Genomic DNA, 21,477 nt, shown 5'->3' with positions numbered 1-21,477 from the left:
ACGCTCACGGCAGGCTCGGCGTACGATAGACATTATGAAACCACCAGCATACCCGAGAAGATCTATGGGTTTTGGAACTTGGAAGTAGGGCGTGGATCGATGGCTGCTTCACCGCGTGCTGATAAAAAGGCCTAGTCGGGGATCGCTGGCCTGTGGCAACCTTTTGTCCAATGAAAAAAAAACCGGCGCCGCGCACCCGCAGCGCAAATTTCGCTTTTGGTAGACACGGCAGGACGCGTGTGCCTACGCTTCCAACTCGTCACAACGTTCGTTTTATAGCCGCACTGGACTTGCTTCGGGCGGCTATGTTTGCAGTAGGAGTATACGCCAAGGCGTCGGCGTCTTGGTTGCGTCTGGGGTCGGGTGCGTGCTCACGACGGCGACGGAGGACGATCGGGGCTTGGTGCCGTCGACCTTTTCACGGCGTCGAGAGTCAAGCCTCGTCTAGCGGCCTGCAGGCCTCGCAGCTGCTTCGAATGCAGGTCGTTGCAGCGCCTGCGGTGCAGAATCCAGCACCCCAGTTCGAAGTGGGAAGCGACGGGTTCCTGTACTGCGAGGAGGTGCGCGTGAAGGACATTCAAGACGCCCTGGGACCTGAGGCATCGCCATTCTACCTCTACTCGCAGAGCCGCATTGAGGCGAACGTGCGAGCGTACCAGGAAGCGCTGGCAGGTATGGATGCCATCATCGGCTACGCTGTCAAGGCCAACAACAACTTGATGATTATGCAGCTTGTGCGTGAACGCGGATGTGGGGCAGTTCTGGTGAGTGGCAACGAACTGCGCCTAGCGCGACTCGCCGGCTTCGATATGCGACGCACGGTCTTCAACGGAAACGGGAAAACGCCTCAGGAAATCGCCCTTGCCGTTCGAGCAGAGTGTCTCATCAACGTCGACTCGGAGTTCGATCTCGAGAATATTTTAGCGGCGGCGAAGCGCGAAGGACGCAAGGCACGCGTCCTGCTCCGCATCAACCCTGACATCGATCCCCAGGTGCATCCGTATGTGAGCACTGGGCTTGCAACGAGCAAGTTTGGTATTCGCACCGATCAACTGCGCTGGTTTCTGGATCGAATCAGACAAAATGAAGCACAGGTCGAGCTGGTCGGTGTCCATTCGCATCTGGGGTCCACCATCAAAAAAGTGGAACTTTTTCACGACAATGTTGTGACCATGCTTCAAGTGATCGACGAAATCAGTGCACGTGGTTTCCACAGTATTCGCTTCCTGAATATCGGTGGTGGTCTCGGGATCGATTATGAGCGGAAAGGCGAACGCATCCCGACCCCGCAGGAGCTCATCGATGCGATTCGGCCGTGTTTAGCGGGACGCGACCTAACCCTCATCATTGAGCCGGGGCGTTCCCTCATTGGGAATGCCGGCATCCTGGTGTGTAGGGTCATTGGAGTCAAACGGAATGGCGATAAGCGCTTCATCGTCGTCGACGGATCGATGGCGGAGCTGATTCGACCAGCGCTGTACGGAGCGTACCAGTTGATCACCCTGACTGAGCCCGGAGTAGCCGGCGAGCAAATGGCGACATACGACATCGTGGGGCCAGTCTGCGAATCGAGTGATTTCTTGGGAAAAGCGCGGGTGCTTCCGCTACCCGCACCCGGCACGGGTCTCGCTGTAATGGACAGCGGAGCATACTGCATGTCCATGGCGAGCAACTACAATATGAAGGTGCTACCGGGCGAGCTCATGGTTCAGGGTAATCGTTGGCGCATCATTCGGCAGCGGCAACGCTTCGCGGATTTGTTGAGCGGGTACAGAGATCTCGTGGCGTTGCCGGACGACGACCTAGAGGACTCTGCAACGTTTTAGTACCGTGCACTGGCTGGCGGCGGAATGTCGGTCACCCGATGCGCTTTAGGTCGAATTGATCGCGTCCCCAGTTACCAGGAAGCATCGAGTGTGCCGCGTGGCATCATACGAGTCGTGCATCATAAGCGCAGAAGGCTATAAATCAAACGAAACGGTCCCCATTCGCCGTCCCTGTCGATGCAGAAGTCCATGCCGCATCGACGAAACGCATCCCAGCTCCTGGTTGCACTGGGATTCGTCTCTGCGTCCTAGTGCTGACTCGCCCGCAGCGCTCCATGGCGAAAGCGTCGCAAACGCTCATCGCGCTCACTGCGAACACGGCCAGCTTTCCCTGAATGGAACAACTTGGTGTCTAGACTGGGAGACGCTGGCGGCGCCCGGTGTTTCCGCGTCCTCAGCCTGGTCCCGCTCCGGATACGTAGCGGAAGCGCAATCCGCTGAGTGGCCCGGGACGCTGCAGTTGCAGCCTGGCGACGCAAGCTTCGAACGCACCATCGTGAACCGCGGGGACAGTGTTCCCATGCCTGCAGCTATAGGCACTATCCCGATCGGCAAGTCAGTCCAGACTCGGGCTGTGCAAGCGCAAGTTGCAAAGCCGCTCCAGCATCGGCCGGTGCTTCTTTTGAAGGTTGGCATGAGGGCGCACGCGCTGCGCGCTGCTGTATTCAAGCGTCACTGCTCTGGTATCTGTAGCTCCCAGACCCAGACCGCGTACAGCAACACCGAAGTGGTGAAGCAGACCGCGTGGATTCGGGAACCAAGCAGACCTCCGAACGCCCCACTTAGTACGGTGGCGATCCACCCCAGCGGCTTCGTGCGACGGCGTTCGTTTGCAGTGCTGAACAGCGCTACGCGGCAGGCGCTGCACAGACTGAGCGTGTAGACTGACCACAGGGACGCCAAAACGCCAGTCGCGAGAACCAGTTTCGGCGACGAGCGGATCCACTCTCGCAACGCGTACGCTAGCACAAAGCTAATGCCTATGAAAGCGGCAGCGACTCGAATCGAGTGCTCCGCCGAGAAACGTCGCCCAGGGAACGCGTCCGGTGCCATATGTAGACGCTGTGTCCGAGTCGGCTGTGGACGCACGTCGCGGGGCACGCAAGGCACACTCAGGCGGTGTCTAGAGCGTACGCAGGCGGTGTACACAAAGCCTCACGAAGCAAAAACAGACGCAACGCTCACAGGTCCATGCAGCGTATGCACAGGCGATGCGCGCCTTCCGTATCGACTCGCGTCGAGCGCTGCGGCGCTACGAAAGATTCCAGTCGCTGGCGTGCCGATGAACAGGACTGGGCAAGTGGGCGTACTCGCCAGGTTCCTGGATAACATTCAGGGTGCTAATGAATGCATTGCACCCGCTGCTACATTGTGTGCGCATCAGGCAACGCGTGTGGCTTAAATTGTGCTAGCATCTGCGCTGAAAACGCAGCCAAATAGGTAGATGAAGCAGCAGGCGTGCCGACGGTGCACGCACCTGCCCTGGCGCGAATCCCTGATTGTCAACGTGCATATATGCTGGACCCTGCTGAGAGGCCGTCTGCAGACGCTAGCGAATCCATGTCGTTCTCCGAGCTCCATATGCGCTAGCGACACGGGCGTCATATTCGGAGTACACCCGTTGTGCAGTCCGTTGGGAAACAGAGCTCGATCAATACCGCCAGCCTGCGACGGTGATTTGTGTGCGCAAGGCTGCCTGCTTGAGGAGGCGTACCGGTCTGCATCAGGTCAGCGCGGTGACGTGGCAGGTAGCATCGGTGCCTGCGCTGTCGTGCACCCTCGGATGCTTGGGTAGCATACTCGCTCGACCCTGGCGATACGCAAATACGCAAATTCGCAGATACAGAAATACAGAAATCAGGAGCGGAGCAACGGTAATCTAGGCGTACCCCAGACAACGTTTATGTCGATTCCCCGATACGCAAATACGCAAATTCGCAGATACAGAAATACAGAAATCAGGAGCAGAGCAACGGTAATCTTAGCGTACCCCAGACAATGTTTGTGTCGATTCCCCGATACGCAAATACGCAAATTCGCAGATACAGAAATACAGAAATCAGGAGCAGAGCAACGGTAATCTACGCGTGTCCCAGACAACGTTTGTGTCGATTCCCCGATACGCAAATACGCAAATTCGCAGATACAGAAATACAGAAATCAGGAGCAGAGCAGCGGTAATCTACGCGTGTCCCAGACAACGTTTATGTCGATTCCCCGATACGCGAATACGCAAATTCCCAGATACAGAAATACAGAAATCAGGAGCAGAGCAACGGTAATCTTAGCGTACCCCAGACAACGTTTATGTCGATTCCCGGGAGCGGAAAGCTCATGTGGCGCAGGCGCTGCTGCGCGACGCCGGCTAACCGGAGCGCCAGCGACGGCGTCTACGCCACCGAGTCGATACGTTCGCACGCCGATTCTTTCTACAAGCGTTCATTTCCACGAGGCGCCACGCTGAGGTGCGTGTCGTCAGATGCTATTTCGCGTACTATAGCTGACGCAATGCAAGTGCCTTGATTTGAAGAAATGGAAATCCAGGGGAAATGTATGGACGTAGAAGTCGCGGATCCCAGAGGATTCGATGTCGCTGGATTCAACAGAAACAAAAAGAAAAAATCCTCGTGTCGCTGACCATATAGCAGAGAGGAGCAAGTAACGAAGAAGAAGAAGATGGAGACGAGAGATAGGAGAGGACCGATGTTTGTCCGATGGGACGATGACGAGACTGTAGTAGCACATAGGGCACGAGTTCTAGCAATCCTTGCGTTAAGGCGTTGAACCAGAGGCAAAAAACGCATGGAGGTCGCGAACCGCAACCCGGACGCCGCCATTCATATCCGAAAAATGTGCGGTGCCGAAGACGGGACTCGAGGCGCTGTCGCAATCCAAACTTGTGGTGCAGCCTCTGAGGCTCGTTCTGCTCCTGGATAACCTGAAGTCGACAACAGGCAGCTGGCAATTTTTGCTGGGAAGCGTTTGTGACTGGGTGTCTCTATGCACGCTACGGTTTGCCGAGCGTTTATCGTTTTAGTGTCCACATATGCTTCAAGATCGAGGAGCACAGCGGTAGCTTCCCTGAAGCGGCATTTTCACACCCTGATGCAGGCAGCAGCAGCAGCAGCAGCAGCAGCAGCAGCAGCACCGTGAACCGCATCACTGCACTGCATGGATCCATCGACGCTGCCAATGGCAGCGTCGATGGCACTCTTGTATGCTGCTCAACACCGTGCTGCTTACCACTTTCGTGAAGAATTGCACAGCACAACGCGGCGCCATCGGCGTAGAACGTTGAACATATCTGAGCGCCGTGTGCATATCGTGTATCTGCGCATCAAGTATGGTGCTATGAATAGTAAGCGAGGCCGCAGGTAACTTGATGGAAGTCTCCCTGCGCTGCAAGCGCAGCAGCACGCGCACGTGCATCGAACTCTGACCCTGCAGCCAGGGCGTCGCTTTGACATCAGCATACGCAATGCGCTCAACGTACGTGCTGAATCGCCTTGCAAGCCGTAGCCCAGCGCATCAACTTGCCGTGAATGCTCGGCTCAGGAGAGAAACCTGATGGTGTCCTGATGCAGCGATCGTGAACGCTGCGGTATCTTGGCGTATCTTGGCATCCCTGTGAGAGCACCTGGTTTCTCTACGACACTGGGCACGCCAGCTAATCCCGTACGCATCACGAGGATGCGATCATTCCGGGTTACCTGCAACTTCCTTGCGACAAGCCCGAGCGAGCAGGACCCGAACGGACCCCGCGATCCGGAGTTCAAGCAGGCGTCCGCTGGGGCAGTGCTCATCCAGACTCGGGAATCGTTGATATACACCGACCTTTAGGGTAGTTTGGCTTCACCGAAAGACCCCAAGTCACAACGGTGCGAGATCGCACGGCAGTCGCTAATCATCATAGACGCGGCATTCATCCGAGTCTACATTCTGAGGATCTGCGCAGTACGCTTCCAGCTTCTCGTCCTTGGGCGTAATATCCGGATTCAGATTCGTTGGCTTGGATTCAGATGCGGTACTGCTGCTACCAGTGGATGCAACCGCGGTTGCCGCTGCACCAGTTGCAGTGGCGGCAGCCGAGGCATCTACGCCCATCGCTGCCGATGCGGTTCCAGTGGCCTTCGTCTGCTGGTGCGGTGCACTGGAACTCAGCCCAGTGCTGCTAGAGCGATTCCTGCGCTTGCCAACATTCTTGCTATTCGGACCATACGTCATATCGAGGTAATCGAGGATCTCAGCAGATTCGAACATGGAAATGCCCGTGTTCGGGTCAATCAAGTACGGTACTTGAACGCGCCCGGTGAGGTTGCGCAGCACTTCTCGGTTCACAGAGCCCCGCGCTGCGTTATGCAGCACGTAAGGCAACTCGTACTCAACGAGACGCTCCCGAACAAGTTTCGAAAACGGCGATGCTTCGTAGGCCCAGAGCTCCAGCGCATATCGCGGCACCGCACATGGACCCGCCTTGCGCATGCCCCGCCCCGCGCGCATCATGGTAGCCATGCCGGCGCTGACGTTCGTGACCGGCCCCAGCGCCAACGGCAGCGGCACACGCCCATCACCGTACGTCTTGAACAGATACTGGATGATCGCATCCGATTCGTATCCTTCAAACCCGGTATTCTCATCGATGAGGAATGGAAACTGGGCCTTGCCACCGCGTTGCTGCACAAACGGACGGTATCGCTCACCGCCTTTCGGACACGGAAACATGAGTACATCCAGATCGAGCGCTGACATGGCCTCGCGAACTTTGCGACAGAACGGACACGCCTCGAACTCGTACAGCTTGAGCGTGCCTGCCGCCGGGCGCGACGCCGGCAGAAACGCCGACGACTCCTCGATTCGTGCATAGAGACGCTCCAGCATCTGTGCACCAACGTCACGCTCGCTTGACGTCGTGCTCGTCGTCGTACCGTACCGATCCCCTGTTTCATATGATGAACGCGCTGGGGCCTGTGCGTTGTCGCGGATGCGTAGACGGTAACCAGTTACAAAGGCGCCGCTACCGCCACGGACGAGACTTGCTAACGCCCCGGTGAAAAAGTCCATAAAGTGATCATTTCGCACGCGAAACAACCGCGGTTCCGGTGCGATAAATCCCTCCGGCGGTTCGATATCGTCGCCTTGAGGCTCAACCTCGATCGGACGCCGCTGAATCCGCTCCGCAGTGGCGACGCTCGAGCTCGCGCGCTCGCCTGTGCGATGAACCGAAAAGGACCGTCCGCTATCCTGCTGGCTCATACGGGTTTCCAGAGAACGCCGCGACGTCAATGGATAGCGCAAGAAACGCAGCGGAGCGACAGACCAGACCCAACTCGAGAAGCGGTTGCCCATGGTACACGGTGACCTGCTTGCAGCGCGTGAAACCGGTGCAGAGCTTACGACAAAAGCTCTGGTCTCTGGTAAACGCCAGTTAACGCCCATATGAATAGTTAATCAAATGAAAAAGGCGCAATGCTTCCTCGATAGATGTACGCTGGCAGCCGGACACTATCGTGCAGTTGCGTCCACCAACGATACTTCCGGAAGCGATGAGCAGCAAAGTGATTTGCGTCCATTGCTTGCGAATCCCTGCACCAATCGCTGCCTGCGCTCCGACTGCGCGGGCGCATCAGGGCGTCGCTCGCGGGTGTGGTACGCTCGAGTCCAAGATGACTCAGTGATTACAATAGTGTACTTAAATGACTTGTTTGTACAGGGATCCAGATGATCTCCAAATGGACGCTTCTGCACGACCGTTCAGGCACCCAGTCGAGGTGTCTACGAACGCAGCTGCTACTGCGTCCATCGCATAGATTTTTCGACTTTTTACACCAACGCGGGCGTGGAATGGGCTGGGCACCACTTCACGAACTCGAGTGTACAATCTAATGTTTGTATTTCTTTCCTCTGTCATTCAGCATCAGCGTTTGCGGCCTTGTTCTGCGTCGGATACTCCTTTCTCCGCTCTAATGTCCGGCTTCCCGCAGGCGCGGGTCACGCGAGCCAAGTCCGTTACGTTGCCAACAGTCGATGCGTACTGATGATCGCATTCGCGTCCCGATTTCATGGCTACCACCGGTGCATTCAATGCTTCCGCATGAGCCAGAATCGGAGAATACCCGACTTGCACGCTGCCATCAACATCCATCGACTGCTGACAACAGAGCCAGCGATGCAGGAAAGATTGCCCTATGTCCATTCGGAGATGCGAGGGAAGCAAAGGAGGGTGCCACAGAAAGCGCCTACAAATACCAAAGTTGATAATCGTTGGAAGATATTCAAATATTAGTGTGTACACTCGAGTTAATAAACTAGTACCCGTTCTATCTCTCTTCGATATGGGTCTCGTGCCCAGAACAGAGCAGTCTCGCAACCAAGTGGACCGCTGGACTGCGCTGTGGACTGCGGGAGCGCAACGCACCGCAGCAGCGCGTGCCGTCAACTTTTCACAGCGAGCGGGCGTGCGAAACGGGTCGTCAACGGGTGTGGCGCGTGCCACCCTGCGAGGTCTCCGGTGACCTCTCTATGCGCTGTGCGACGAGAGCGGCATGCACTGAGCCGGTTCCGGCTCAAGCCTGAACATGTGCGTCCTGCGACGCTGTTGTTGTCGAGGCCTGCCGTCCCTGGTGGTGACGCACTGGCCCCGAGTACTTCCCGTGGCCTCGGCGTCGGGTTTATTGACTCGAAGTGCATCGAGGAGTGCCAAGCGAGCGAAGCAGCTTTCCAGTGGCGCTGATGAAGGCATCTTACCCGCGAAACTCGATGTTCGCCAGTTGCAGGACCTGCTTCGGTACCTGCACCGCGACGAGCGAAGCGTAAAGTACCGTCAACACGGCAGAGCCGTGGCCGCCATGGCGCGTGAACTCGCCGAGCCCGACGACAGTGCTGCACTGGCAACGATACTTGGCTCCAGATGGTACCACTGGTGGCAACGTGCGCAGCGACCCTCGCGTAAAGCAGCAAGAAAAGCAGCACGGCGAACAGGCGCGGCAGAAGCGGGACCAGCTGACCGCTTGGAAACAAACCAGCCAGCGTCTCCAGCGAGTGCCATTTGGGCGCAACTGGAGCTGCTCTTGCACGGGCGCCGCCGGCGTGGTACCAACCAGGGTGCTCGTGCACTCCTGGCTGCATATCAGGAGCGTGCACTCGCAACAGACGTACCGCAGTTCCCCCAGGTCACTCAGGTGCAAAAAATCATCGAGCGCTGTGATCGCTCTCGGGCCGGGCTCGTCGGGGCTGCTCGTTTGCTGCAAGCCTTGCCAACACTCACGGGAACAGCACCCAGCGTCGGCTGTCTAGCCGAGTTCATTCGACTCTGTGTGGAAAGGCACGCTCCTCTATACCTTCGCTTCAGTGATGCAATCGTTCGGATGATGACGACGGCGCTCGAGCAAGCCGCCCGAAACAATGTCGCTTCCGAACTGGAACAGGTCACGCGTGAGGCTCGCTACCTAGCCTTCCGATACATTGCAGAACTCGGTGTCGCCTTGTTTCCCGATCACATGAGACCAATTGCAGACGAACGCATCATGCACTGGTTTCGATGGACAGTAGCGAAAGTGCTCAAGCGCTATGCACGGGTGATGCAGCGTCTGCGCGTCGCGGAGACGTCGCGAGCACCAGCGGCTACAACCGCCACTGACCAGTTCGCGTCATCCAAAGAGGCGCTAGATAGAGGCCAAGTCGTGCCACCTGCACGGCAGCTACCGGAATCTGTGGATACAAAGACAGCCGCGGTGTCTGTTCCTGCTCCCGCTAGGAGCGGCGATGCTGCTCCCGTAGCAGCGACGTCGTCGACAGCGGTGGTGGATCCGCTGCTCCAGCTGCCAGTGCTCGTTCTGGAGAGTGCAATGTCGGCCGCCATCCGCCTGGGACAAATTGTTGAGGCGACCGATCTCCTTGTCGAATATCGACCGGGTGAGAGACCGGCCCCGTTCAAGGGAATTCATCCGCCGTCGCGCGTTCTCTTGCGAACACTGCTGAAACGTTGCGCGGACGAGGGCCTCGTCACCGAGTCGCTCGAGGTCATGGCCCACTCGAGAGCGCTCGGTTACCGGATTCGACCATCGGATGTTGCGCACATTTTCAATGCCGCTGCAGAAGCTGCTCGACGTCAGGAAGCGCAGCTTGCCGGCGGAGCGGGGGCAACGCGCAAACCGGCGTTGCGTTCCACCGCCAGAGCGGGACACACTTTTGAGCGCATTACGCTGCCAGCGCTCAACCTGGACATTATCTTTCACCTTTACCAGCATTTACTGCATGCAACAGCGTGTCGCTTCGATTTGGAAGTGTTTACGGCGATCGCACGTGCCGTCAGCACTGCTCCGCCCGCAGAGCAACGAGCCGAGCGTGCCATGTCGGTTCTCAAGGAGGTTCGACGACGCCGCATACGCCCCTCGAGCGCGCTGCTGCAACAGTTGATGTTGGCCTGTATCTCGGGCGGTGACATTCGGCGGGCGCTTTCGATCCATATCCATATGGCTGAACGGAATATGCCGCTTTCAGTTCCAGTTGCGAACGCGCTGATTAAGCTGTGCTTGGATCGGGGTCATGCGGCGACGGCGCGGGCTGTGCTCGAGGACCTTGCCCAGCGCCAGGAGAGCACGTCGCTGAACGCGGAAACCTTGTCGCTTCTGGTGCGCTACTGGGCTCAAGTGGGAAACGAGGAGCAAGCAGTGAAAACGATAGAGCGGATTCGGAGCATGGGATCTGGCCTCAAACCGACCGAAACTGCATATGTGGCGATGCTGGAGCTAGCGGCTAGTCGTGGTGACGTCCAGGCGGCACTGAACTGGATGCGAGCGCTCGAACGTGAACTCGGTTGCGAGTCGCCGGAGCGCGTGTCCAGCGACGGTGTACCGTTCAAGGCGTCTATGCCGAGCGAACAAGCATTCTTCGCCCTGTTCCAGTGCCTTCGCAAGGCAGCCGCTGCCGAGACTGCTATGAATCTTTTACATGAATACGGTGTCCGCTATGGGTACCAGCCGTCGCCGCTTGTCTACGAAATCGTCTACGAGACCTGTTTACGCGGATCTCGTATCGATTACATGCGTCAGCTGCGTCAGGAGATCCAGCAGCGAGGGGTTACGCTGCCGCCACTCGACTCGCTGAATGTTTAGGGCGCCACACACACACACATACATACATACATACATACGCACGAGTCCAAAAGTTTGCGCCTGGGACGCTCGCTCATGGATTCGTGTTTAGCGCGCCAGACTGGTCACGGATGGGGGTGAGTCTGGCGCGAGCACTCGGCAAGCGCGGTAGTGGCGGTGGCGGTGGCGGTGGCGGTGCTGGCGGTGCTAGACAGCTTTCTCGGGCATGACGCTCGCTGGCGGTTTGTGTGGCGTCCTCGAGTGTCCGGTTGCAGGTCGCAGCAGACGCCTGTGCCCAGACGGGTACCCAGCCGCTGTCGATGAGGTTCAACAGCAACCCAATCGGAACAGGCAACGTTCGCGCCAGGGCGGCGTCAACAATAGCATCCACGAGCGGCGTTGATAAGCCGACCTGGTACAGAAGCGCTCGCAAGCTTGCGGCACCAGGCGTATGGGGCAACGTTGTGATACGGCACTGGCGTAACAACGCCGCCGGCCCGAGTGCTCGTGGCAGCGCTTGTACGCTGGCGGCCGAATCCTCGGTAGTGGACGGTGTACCTGGGGGCGCCCCTGTGACTGCCAAAGCGCTGCACTGGTGCTCGTTCGATGCTTGCACCATGTGCACCGGTTGCTGGGAGGCTTGGATGGACGTCTCGCGACACGTGTCCAACGTTGCTTCCAGAGACGCTGGCGACGAACGCGAAGCAGCGACGTTGGCGTCCATGGGCAGGACGTGTGTCCTGTGCTCGCCGGTGTTGGCGGTGGTGGCTGCTGGATCTGTGGGCGCTCCTGGGCCGCGAGCGATACCGTCGCCCGTATTCGCGAGTTTCTGACCACTTGTGTCGAGTGCTTCTTGCGTTGCCAGTCGCTGAAGTGCGCTTGCGGCAACGCGCTGATAGCTGGGCGGCAGACATCGCCGGAGCACCCCCGATGGCCGGTAGCCAGCTGGCAGCACAACATCCAGATGTGTCAGAATCTCCTTATGGGCCTTTCTCAGGGTGACTTCCGACAGCTGTAGCTTCTCGGCGATATCACGCTGCTTTAACCGGACGGGATCGTGGACGACGGCAGCATGTGCGCTCCCGTCCATGCTCTGCGTTCGGTTCGAGGCACCACTGGGCATGCGTCGAGCGTCTTCCAAATGATTCGCCAAATAAATGGCTGCAGCGCAAACGCTGACGCTTGTACGCCGAGCGCACACACCGTGGATGACTGCCTGCTCCGCAATGCTGTGCGCGAGATCGGCAACCGCTGCACTGACTCCAAGAAGCGCGCAGTATTTCGGCATTTCGTGACTGATCGCCTCCACGGTATCTGGTCGGCGCTCCAACAGCGTATTCAGAACCCGTCGCATGTAATCGTAAACCAGTGCAATACTCGCTTGCGGCCATACTGGAGTTGACGCCTCAACAACACGTCGCACGAAGACTGGATTCCATCCTCGGTACTGGAGCAGAGATTCCGATTCGATACCCGAGGGCGTGCAGCCGTCTGTGGGGCTTGTTTGCCCCGCGGGTACCCGGTGCGTATGGCGGACAACCACCCGTTCCCATGCCAAGAGGATGCACGCCACAGCAAACGCCTCGGGAATGCGGTTTCGTAGCGAGATGCGCTCGACGCAAACCCTGTACATCGCGAGCGCAGTCTCGATCAGCTCTTTCTCGAGCGCCTCGGATTCCATTTGGAGCGCGTAGACCACGTCCAGAATCACAAAGTAGACGCGAACGTAGGCGCGCAGCAGTGCTCCGGCGGCTGCGTCTTCATCCCCAAAGGCGCTGCTGCTCTGTTCATCGAGCAGGACGGAGATCGCCGGCGATGGTCGCCCCTCCGCACCAGCCTGACCCCTCGTCGAGACAGAGGATGACACCTCAGCGGGCTGCACAGGTTCCTGCGCCTCCAGGTCGTTCTCGTCTTCCGACGGGTCGCTATCCTCGAGCGGCGTCTGCGACCGACTTGGCGTCACCAGCACCGCACTCGAGGCAGACATTGTTCCCCGATCGTGTTCGTTTTTGACGACGGATGAATGCGTCGATGAAGTCCCCAGAAAGCTGAGCAAGCGCTCCATTTCGGCAAGCGCACCGCTTACTTTGTGTACCGTAACGAGCGGAAATGCGTCCACTCGGGGCAGCAGAAAACACGCGGAAGTGATCAGTCCCTGCGATGCAAACGGATCCTCCGGCGCTCCGGTGAACCCGAGGAAGCTATACGGCTCAGAGTGCATATCTGGCGTTACCACAAAGTGCTCAAAGAGGCGGTCGGCGGCGGGGTCGGCTCCGGCGACGTCGCCGAGCTCGAGCAGCTCGGACCCCAACGCCGGCGACTTTTCCAGCACCGTTGCAGCGGCATCAACAGACTCTGCCGTGCCAGAAACTCCCCCCTCGCCCTCAGACGCTTTGAGTCTTTCTCGGCCAGTTCCCACTTCTGGTGCACCCGGCTCACTAGTGAGGTTCCAGGCGTGCAGCCCGCACCAACTTGTGCACGGCGCTTCGCAGAGGTCAACAACTCGCTCGGCGAGAACTCGTTGACAGCCTCTGCAAACAACAGCCCGACTCCAGTTCATCAGAAGAGCGCTGAACGACAAGTGCTCGCTGTCAGCAGCAGCAGCAGCAGCAGCAGCACTGCTGACGTCAGGCGCCGCTGCTTGGCACGCGCCCGAGGCTGACGCCCCTGCCGCCGTTGGGGTGCCACAGTACCAGCAGCATGGCCGTTTGTTCATCAAACCTTCCCTGAGGCCCGGTTCGAAAACCTTACCTACGCACCAGTTGACAGCAGAAAACTTTCCAGTATTCCGGGAGACTGCCGACTGAAGAACTCTCCGATGTTGCCGTACGGCGAGGCGAGGCGAGGCGTGTTCCAGTCGAGCGCACCTTCCCAGTACGAGTGGATGGGTACGGACGGGTGCACGGCTGCGGCGCCGGACTCCCGGGCGACTGCCGCGATTTCGCCCGCAGCGTGCGCGGCTCGAATTGGCGCACAGCGACGCTGGGTTGTTTCTGTTTGACAGGCTCGGGAACTCGGACGGAGCGATCGATATCCGCATCTGGGAAAGCGTTCGTCGTTCTGTATCCTAGTTCCAAGCTCGAATATCCATACTTGTGTTCGGAGAAACTGGACATACCTTACGCTCTATCGTTCGTCCAGCGTGCCGGAAGCGTCCGTGGCGACACGCGATACTCGCTGGATTGATGCGCGTTCGCCACAGAGGCGACAACGTCGCTCGATGAACGCAGACGCTTGCCGGTGTTGGCAGGTGTGTCAGATCAGAAGCCGACGCTGCACTGAGGAAGCGAGGTGCGCAGCATCGTGGCTCCGCGAAACGCGCTTTTAAGGGTGTGGCAACCATGAATGGTGGTCACTGTCGATGAGGTGATCCACTGGTATCGCTGCTACGCTGGCAACGGTCGGGAAGGCGCGGGTTGCTTGAGTCCAAAGAGCGCGTGGGCGTTCATATGGAGTGTTATACGTGGATGCTTTGAAAGTGTGGAACATTTGCCTCATCAGCCGAGGCGATGCGGGCTTCAATGTGTAGTACCTCAAACTGATTGTCGGATGTGGACGAATTCAGAGCGCGAAGCATTTTCTCATCAGCCGAGGCAATATAAGCTGGAGTATGCGCCCCATGCGTACGAAGGAGGATCGTTTTGGTCTCGGGATTTGCGCATGCGATGCGAAGTGGAAAGAGGACCGCCCGCGCCTCTGTCCAGGTTCATTCGTGTTGGCGACTAGCCCAGCCACGATAAGCAACTGTGCCAAATGATGAGCGTCCATGCAAGCCGCAACAGCAGGCTCGCCCCAGGCACCAATGCTTCAGCCCCGATCTCTACCCCTAGACGCAGTACGGAGAACGTGGCAGCACCTATCGATGTCTGTTGCGGGTCTGGTTTGGTCTAGGAGGCATGCCCGGAAGCGGATGCTCTCAGATGCAATCGAGCTGCCGACTACAACGCTATGGACTTCGCGATTCAGCGCATGCTTTGCCTCTGCAGAGACCAAAATAGTCACGGTCCTGTTATGGAATTGGGGTTCGATCGGTGCAGCGACTTTGCGTTTGCTGCTCACTGGGGAGACAGCTTTGCGGCTGATCCATGCGCGCCTCGAAGCTGCGCATGCCATGATACAGTCATGGATTATGATGAGTTGAACTGGACATCGCACGATCCCGGACGCGATCATCCACTATAGTGTAAACAATGGGACGAACTGGACATCGCCCGATCCCGGACGCGATCATGTACTATAGTGTAAACAATGGGACGAACTGGACATCGCCCGATCCCGGACGCGATGCGCATGCGCTGGCGCACGTTCGGATCTGCATGCGCGCGCCGCTTCCCAGTAGTTTCACCGGGGACGCACCGCTGCGACCCTAACCGGCAAGCTCCCCTGCATTACACGGACGTTCTGTGAAGCGTACGTATAACTCGGATTCCCAGGAGGCTCTTTGTTTCCTCGGTGTGTGGGCAACTTTAACTAGTGTTCGTGTTTTGAGAGCGTAAGTGAAGCTTCTCGCGTTGGCGATCTGGAACGACTTGCACTTGCACGAAGATGAGTACGCTCGAACTGGGAATCTCTCGGAGCTAGGGCTCTTACCCAAAGCGCTGACAGAGTCAAATAGTGGATCATCTCTTGTCACTACTTCTGAGTGCAAGGCAATCGCACACCGGTGGTCGCCAGTACGCAGCCGTTTGGAAGAATCACTGGTTTTGGACAGTCACTAACCTTTACACTCGGACAGCTTCCTGGTAGAAGAGCGCGTGAACTCGGTGGGCTTCTGTACATCCTGACCGCGGACGATGGGCGGTGTGCGCACGCTTGTACGCCGGGCGACTCGGCCGCGTTTCGAATTGCTACGCGTTGTGCTTCCGAACGGAGCGTCGTGGACCATGCCGCGGCCGTGGCCGATGCCTCTTCCGACGACCGACAATGCTGATGGAAACTCCTGGTCACGCGCAGAACCGCGAATCATCACAGTGTATGTACGCCGCAGTCCCGAAGATCGTCTGAGCGGGTCTTCAGATCGCAGGTCACCAGCTGGAGCCAAATCCACAAGGCCGTGACGGATTCCTCACGCTTGGAGGATGGATTCGCTCTCAACTGAAGCCAGCGACACGTGAGGTACACGCTGCTTCCCCTGTCGACGCAGACGCTTGGTTGCTGGGTCTGCTTTCGTTTCCATCTGGGTGCATGATCGATGACTGGTAACTCTGTCTCTACGTAACGAGCATATATACGCTGCCGGGCTCACAGGATCGCGCTCCATGGATGGGATCTCGACGTCTGGCGGCTGCGCGCCTCATGAACGTGCTGCATGCAGTGGCTTCGTAAAAATCGGAACTGCTGGACGGGCGCGACCTCATTCAACGGCGAGTTAGGAGCCTGTTTCTGTATATGCAAGGAATTCAAATCGCACAACGGCATTTGCAAGTCACTGGGCACTTGCTTTATCCTTAGGAAACCAATGAAATAGGCCGAGAGATTATGCTAGACGCTCGCTGGCGACGACATGCGGCACCGATCGCGGCATCCGGAGCACACCTGTCTGTGCAATTCCTATTCACTTGGCACTCGAGCCCGATCCTGTATGACGCTCAGCAAATTCAACATAAACAAGTTGCTTCGAGCAACCGGAGCGCAGCAGCAGTTGCGTGCGATACGCGCAACCACGAGCACTCCCGGCCGCATCAGAAAACAGAGTTGTTTGCACGCGTGGACGTTCTCATGGATGGGTCTTCGCGCAGCGCCCAATGGAGACAGTGCGTGGTGTCATACGCTGCGTCGCACCACGACTCTAGCGCGCTCCAGGTGCACCATCCCATGCAAAGGCGACTCGAGCGTGAGCGATCTCTTCCTCGTCCATAATCCGATGCATATGTATCCAGTCTTGTCACGGCTGAAGCGTCGTAAGAATCAAGTGTCATGTCCCGGGTGTCGTGAACATCAGCGTATGTCGGTTCGCGGGTACCAGAGGCGCGTTCGTCTCGCGATGGAACCTGTACGAGCAGCATCCGAAGCAACGCACACAGACCCGTACAAGTGCCGTTGGCGCGGTGTCGCCGAGTGCGCACTTGTCGTCTTTCAACGAACTCGAGGTCGTTTCAACCCCGCTGCGTGCAGTCGTATGCTTTCGCACAGTGCACAGCAGGAAATCAGAAAAACCAGGATGCATTGTACCGTATAGATCGTAGACGAAGTGTCTGTAGGATACAGTCTTTACTGAACAGCGAAAGGAGGACTGCATTCATCCTCGGGGTCGGTCATATCTCTGTACTCAGATGGTTCGGGAACACCGAAACAAAGAAGGAAATGCGCTTCGAGCCGAGGACCGATATGCTCAAAGTGTGCCTGCGGTCAATGTAGAATATGATCCGTTGAACACGTTACGGAAGGAAAAAGCGACGATGGCAGCCGCCGCGGGCTTCTATGTTTCTCAACAGGATGTACGTGTGATCCTGAAAACACTGGAATACAGTCGCAAAAAAGAGTCCTAGTTCAAGCGAGAACATCCTCCACCGAAATCGCAACGACAGAATTCCTGGAATGTCGCGATCGGTGAGAAGCACAGGGACGACGGTTTGTTTTTTCAGTCAATTGGACTTTCTCCGGACGAAACGATCGAAGCGTATATGGCTACTCGCAGAGAGGACAACTCGCTATATGAGAGATCAAACTCGAAGAGAAGAATGATATTCTCCGTTCTGGCTGCAGTGGATATATTTGGCGACCTCAGTTTCGCTCGTAGAGAAGGCTCATACGACAGCAATCACTTTGTCGAATCATTAAAGACTCTCCGCCTGACATCTGGTGATGTCCACCTATCACACAACGTAGCATTTCACCAATCGCCCTTGCGTTCGAGCTTTTGCCGATTCTATCGGGAAGTAGAGCTGCTTTTCATTCCTCCGTACGCTTCGACGTTCAACCGCGTCGAGGGAGTGTTTGCTATCGTGAAACGTAATGATCGCTCCTCTGAGCGAATCGCTGAAGCGTTCAGCACACGATGACACACCGGGGCACGTGCAGTCTTCCTCGTGCAAGTCCTTCTCCATCCGGTAAGGTCCTTACCTAACGGCATAAACATGTGGGTTCATTTTTTGAAGAGATGAGAAGTCCAAGGAGTGATCTGGGCTCTACACCTGAGAAGATCGAGATAGAGAGAAGCCAGCGGAGCGCCTCGGCGGTAGAAAAGCACACAGAGCTGTCAGAGCAGCACATGGCACTGAGGGCACGAGTTCGAGGACTCCTTGCATTGATGAGTTCAACCAGTGGCGATAAACGCATAAAGTTCGTGAACCGAGACTTTAGCCCCGCCAGCCATATCTGACGACGAGACCTGCGGAGCTGACGACGAGACCCGCGGAGCTGACGGGAGCCAACCTCGTCCGGCAGCTTCTAACGCTCGAAGTGTGCCTCGAGATAAACGCAAACCGATAGAAGCGGCCGGTCGAAAAGGGCTGGCAGGGATCGGCGCGTGGATATTCATTTACCCGGCGGTCGTCGAGAGCCTTCGCTCCTGTGACCCGCTGGAAGCGGCCGTATCACCCGAACTGTCCGCAAGTCATGTCTTTTGGTTCAAGTAGTTCGAGTGGGTTTGGGGATCTGTCAGATTCGCCGTCTAGCCCCGCGCAGCAAGAGTTTAGCAACTTTTTAGAGCAAGAAAACCAAAAGGCTGCTGTGCAAGCAGTAATTGCGAAGCTCACAGAGCTCTGCTGGGACAAATGCGTCCAAAAGCCTGGCAGCAAACTGTCGAGCTCGGAGACAGAATGTTTATCGAACTGTGCCGAGCGCTTCCTTGACGCATCGCTGTTTATCATGCAGCGAATGGTCAAGAAACAGTAAGAGGCAGCTCAGCACGCGACGCGGCCTGGTACTTCGCGCTGCAGGTCCATCCCTTGAAGCACCCGGTACGTCGACGAGACCAACTTTCGTTGCCGTCCTGCAACTCGGTGCAGGTTCGCTTCATACTGAGTGGGGTCGCGAACCCCCGCTTATGGTCAGTAGGGTAGCATTAAGCGATCGTAATGATCAAGCGGTCGCTTCAAGACGCGCTCAGCGGGCCAAGCACCAGCTTCGAGCGATGTTTAATGAAACGTCGTTTCGAAGTCTGATGCATTGGCTGGTGACCGCCACTGCATCGTGCCTGCGGCGCCATGGGGCATGTCGCCGCCAGGAACCCGCATGCACTCGCGGAAGCACGACAGGACGGTACCTCCTGTGCGTCGCACGCTAGGCTGCATCACCGCCTGCGCTGCCTCGCCTCGAGCGTTCCGCAGTTTGAACGAATGCTCCCGGCCCTGATCCGGGGTCGAGATGCCGTCATGCGTGTAGCCATCGGCCTCGCTGGACACGCACCGACCAACGCATGCGCCTCGCTGAGCAATTAGGAACTATTTCGTAAAGTTTACAAGCCTAGGCGTCTATCTGCACACGCGGCTTCATCATCGCGATTCAAAACAGACACATACTGGGAAACCATGTTCTCGCGCTGGGGCACCGGCAGCTCACGAGGAGCCCTCTGGTGGCGGCGATATACCAAAGAACACATCCAAGGATGATGCTGCTCTTTGGTCGTCGCCTACGATATGCTCCAGGATTTGACGGATGGCGTGCGGGATCCTGTCCATCCGAGCGTACGAGTACGGAACCGACACGTTCGCTGAGCCATCACGTGTTTGAACGGAAAATCCAGACGGTGGTGCGGGAGCCTCGTAAAAGGCATATGCTGCAAACACGCTTTCGAGCACGGCCACGTCGTCATCGCACGCCTCGCACGCGGCGGGCGCGATGCAGCGAAGCACGTGCGCCACCATGCCCCGGAAGGTGTGCAGAGCGGATGCTGTCGACTCGGTATTTGCAACCTGCTGACGAGGCAACCGCTGCAGATCACATTCCGCATAGACCACATAATAGCCAGGCATACAGATACCCGCCGCAGAACTGATTTGCCAGATATACAGCGTGGCAGACGAATACGATGACGCTGCGGCGAGCGCGCCCTCGTTGAATCGAGCGATGAAAAACGCGTGGCCAGTGGCAGCGCGATTCGTACGCCCTGGTTCGCCAAGTCGCAGCGCTTCGCTCGTGAGCCCGGCGAAGCGAAGTACCAGTTTCGCGTCTACATGGATATTTGAATCGTGCTGTGGTGAGATGACTCCGATCCTGCAGAAAATTCTTTCACCGTGATTCGTCTCTACTACGAACCCAGCGCCATTCTCGTCTGGACCCTGCTCCGCATCGCAAGCCGCTGAAGCCATAATGCTTCGGTCCATTGCAAGGATGCCACCCTTGACAGCGCATCTGCGCGCGAACGCCTGAATGATCTCATTGCTCCCGTACTTGCAGCAGAGAAACGGCGTTGCAGCGTGGAAGCGCATGACGGATTGAATGAAGCGCTCCAGGCGGTCGATACTGCATCGCCAGGTCGCGGGAGCCGTCGGCATGTCCTCGATGCCCCAAGCGTAGATATCATGTACTAGCGCCGCAACGCGTTTCCATTGTTGGTCTGAGGGCGCCGACGCGAACGCTTCTTCGAGTTGCTGAAGCAACGTGGCCGAGTCTCCCGCCGCGGACCAACGCCGGTTCATTTCTCGTCGCTCCTCATCAGTTATATCCATTGCAGGGCTATGCGGATCGTACTCGGTCGCCGCGGAACTCAGTACAAAACATGAGCGCAGGCAACGCATGAGCAGGCGCTTCTCCGTCAGTCCGAGGTCATGGGAGCGCGCTATGGCGGCCTTGGTGCACGGCACGTCGATAACGACAGTGTCTGCAACCGTGTTACTTGAAGCCTGCAACCAGAACAAGCTGTCTACTGGCTGGAAAAACAGGTACGAAGCCGCCCCACTGCCGACGAGAAGGTCCAGGAAGGCATCAGCCGCGAAATAGAAGCGCGGCTGCAACTCGAGGACAAAGGCGGAGGCGTTTGCAAGCGCTTGGCTTCGCAGCTCCGTCAGCCGGTTCCCGCCATTCGCTACGACGCGTACAGGGCCCTTGAGATGTTTGTTATCCGTGGCCGAGTCAAGATCCCCAAAGAGCAGCGCTGCAGAAAGTGGTCCGCTCGTGCAGCCGCCGTACGTCTCGCTCGGCTCCAGAAGAAGCACCTTATACCCCAGGCCCGCAAGGGACGCAGCACAAATCACTTGCGGAAGATCGGAACCGTTGATGACGACGTCCACTCCTTCGCCGTCTAGTGAAGCTTCCTCTCTCGACGGCTGCTTCTTTACTATTTCGGTGGTCATACTAGGTTGCTCAAGCGCCGAACGTGCTTCAGCGAGCGGCGTTCTGAAGCCGACTCCCGCAACGGTCTACCAAAGCCGTTCTGTATCTGTGCTGCGTCGGCACCGACGGTTCAACGACTACCATAGACGCTTCCTGTAGGCTCGGCACACGGTGGAACGTGGGAAACGACCCGTTCCTCCAAAGGGAGGTTTGGATCGTGGATCTTGGAAATAGGGCTTGGAATGATGCACGCTTTTCCGGGTCCTGATGCGACGCGCGCACGAGGGAATCTCTGCTCTACGTGGAAACGTGCTGTGAGACCGAAAAAATCGCCTCTGGTGTCG

The 21,477-nt window shown here is 57.6% G+C and overlaps 7 protein-coding genes across 7 annotated transcripts, besides 3 other annotated features; 3 read left to right on the top strand and 4 right to left on the bottom strand.

The window, feature by feature from the left end:
- Positions 1–305: 305 nt before the first annotated feature.
- Positions 306–1,826, top strand: CYME_CMI221C (diaminopimelate decarboxylase; the record flags this gene model as incomplete). The annotated part of the gene is made up of 1 exon (XM_005536321.1): positions 306–1,826. The coding sequence occupies one exon, from the start codon at positions 306–308 to the stop codon at positions 1,824–1,826; it is 1,521 nt and encodes a 506-aa protein (XP_005536378.1).
- Positions 1,827–2,498: 672 nt separating this feature from the next.
- CYME_CMI220C (hypothetical protein) lies at positions 2,499–2,879 on the bottom strand (the record flags this gene model as incomplete). The annotated part of the gene is made up of 1 exon (XM_005536320.1): positions 2,499–2,879. The coding sequence occupies one exon, from the start codon at positions 2,877–2,879 to the stop codon at positions 2,499–2,501; it is 381 nt and encodes a 126-aa protein (XP_005536377.1).
- A 2,847-nt stretch (positions 2,880–5,726) lies between these two features.
- CYME_CMI219C (hypothetical protein, conserved) lies at positions 5,727–7,262 on the bottom strand (the record flags this gene model as incomplete). Its single annotated transcript, XM_005536319.1, has 1 exon — positions 5,727–7,262. One exon carries the CDS (start codon positions 7,260–7,262, stop codon positions 5,727–5,729), a length of 1,536 nt encoding a protein of 511 aa, XP_005536376.1.
- Positions 7,263–8,401: 1,139 nt separating this feature from the next.
- CYME_CMI218C (hypothetical protein, conserved) lies at positions 8,402–10,939 on the top strand (the record flags this gene model as incomplete). The annotated part of the gene is made up of 1 exon (XM_005536318.1): positions 8,402–10,939. The coding sequence occupies one exon, from the start codon at positions 8,402–8,404 to the stop codon at positions 10,937–10,939; it is 2,538 nt and encodes an 845-aa protein (XP_005536375.1).
- A 73-nt stretch (positions 10,940–11,012) lies between these two features.
- On the bottom strand, positions 11,013–13,958 carry CYME_CMI217C (transcription initiation factor like protein, pBrp; the record flags this gene model as incomplete). Its single annotated transcript, XM_005536317.1, has 1 exon — positions 11,013–13,958. The coding sequence occupies one exon, from the start codon at positions 13,956–13,958 to the stop codon at positions 11,013–11,015; it is 2,946 nt and encodes a 981-aa protein (XP_005536374.1).
- A 1,303-nt stretch (positions 13,959–15,261) lies between these two features.
- Positions 15,262–16,539: a sequence feature (possible transcribed region).
- A 161-nt stretch (positions 16,540–16,700) lies between these two features.
- Positions 16,701–18,337: a sequence feature (possible transcribed region).
- Positions 18,338–18,475: 138 nt separating this feature from the next.
- Positions 18,476–18,754, top strand: CYME_CMI216C (probable mitochondrial intermembrane space complex subunit Tim8; the record flags this gene model as incomplete). Its single annotated transcript, XM_005536316.1, has 1 exon — positions 18,476–18,754. The coding sequence occupies one exon, from the start codon at positions 18,476–18,478 to the stop codon at positions 18,752–18,754; it is 279 nt and encodes a 92-aa protein (XP_005536373.1).
- Positions 18,755–19,416: 662 nt separating this feature from the next.
- CYME_CMI215C (probable GDP dissociation inhibitor) lies at positions 19,417–21,153 on the bottom strand (the record flags this gene model as incomplete). Its single annotated transcript, XM_005536315.1, has 1 exon — positions 19,417–21,153. The coding sequence occupies one exon, from the start codon at positions 21,151–21,153 to the stop codon at positions 19,417–19,419; it is 1,737 nt and encodes a 578-aa protein (XP_005536372.1).
- Positions 20,592–21,477: part of a sequence feature (possible transcribed region) that runs on past the window's edge.

The sequence above is a fragment of the Cyanidioschyzon merolae genome, chromosome 9 (genome assembly GCF_000091205.1).
Source record: "Cyanidioschyzon merolae strain 10D DNA, chromosome 9, complete genome".
Taxonomy (NCBI): Eukaryota; Rhodophyta; class Bangiophyceae; order Cyanidiales; family Cyanidiaceae; genus Cyanidioschyzon; species Cyanidioschyzon merolae.
Note: the sequence above shows the minus strand (reverse complement) of the source record. Positions and strands in the feature narration are given on the sequence as shown.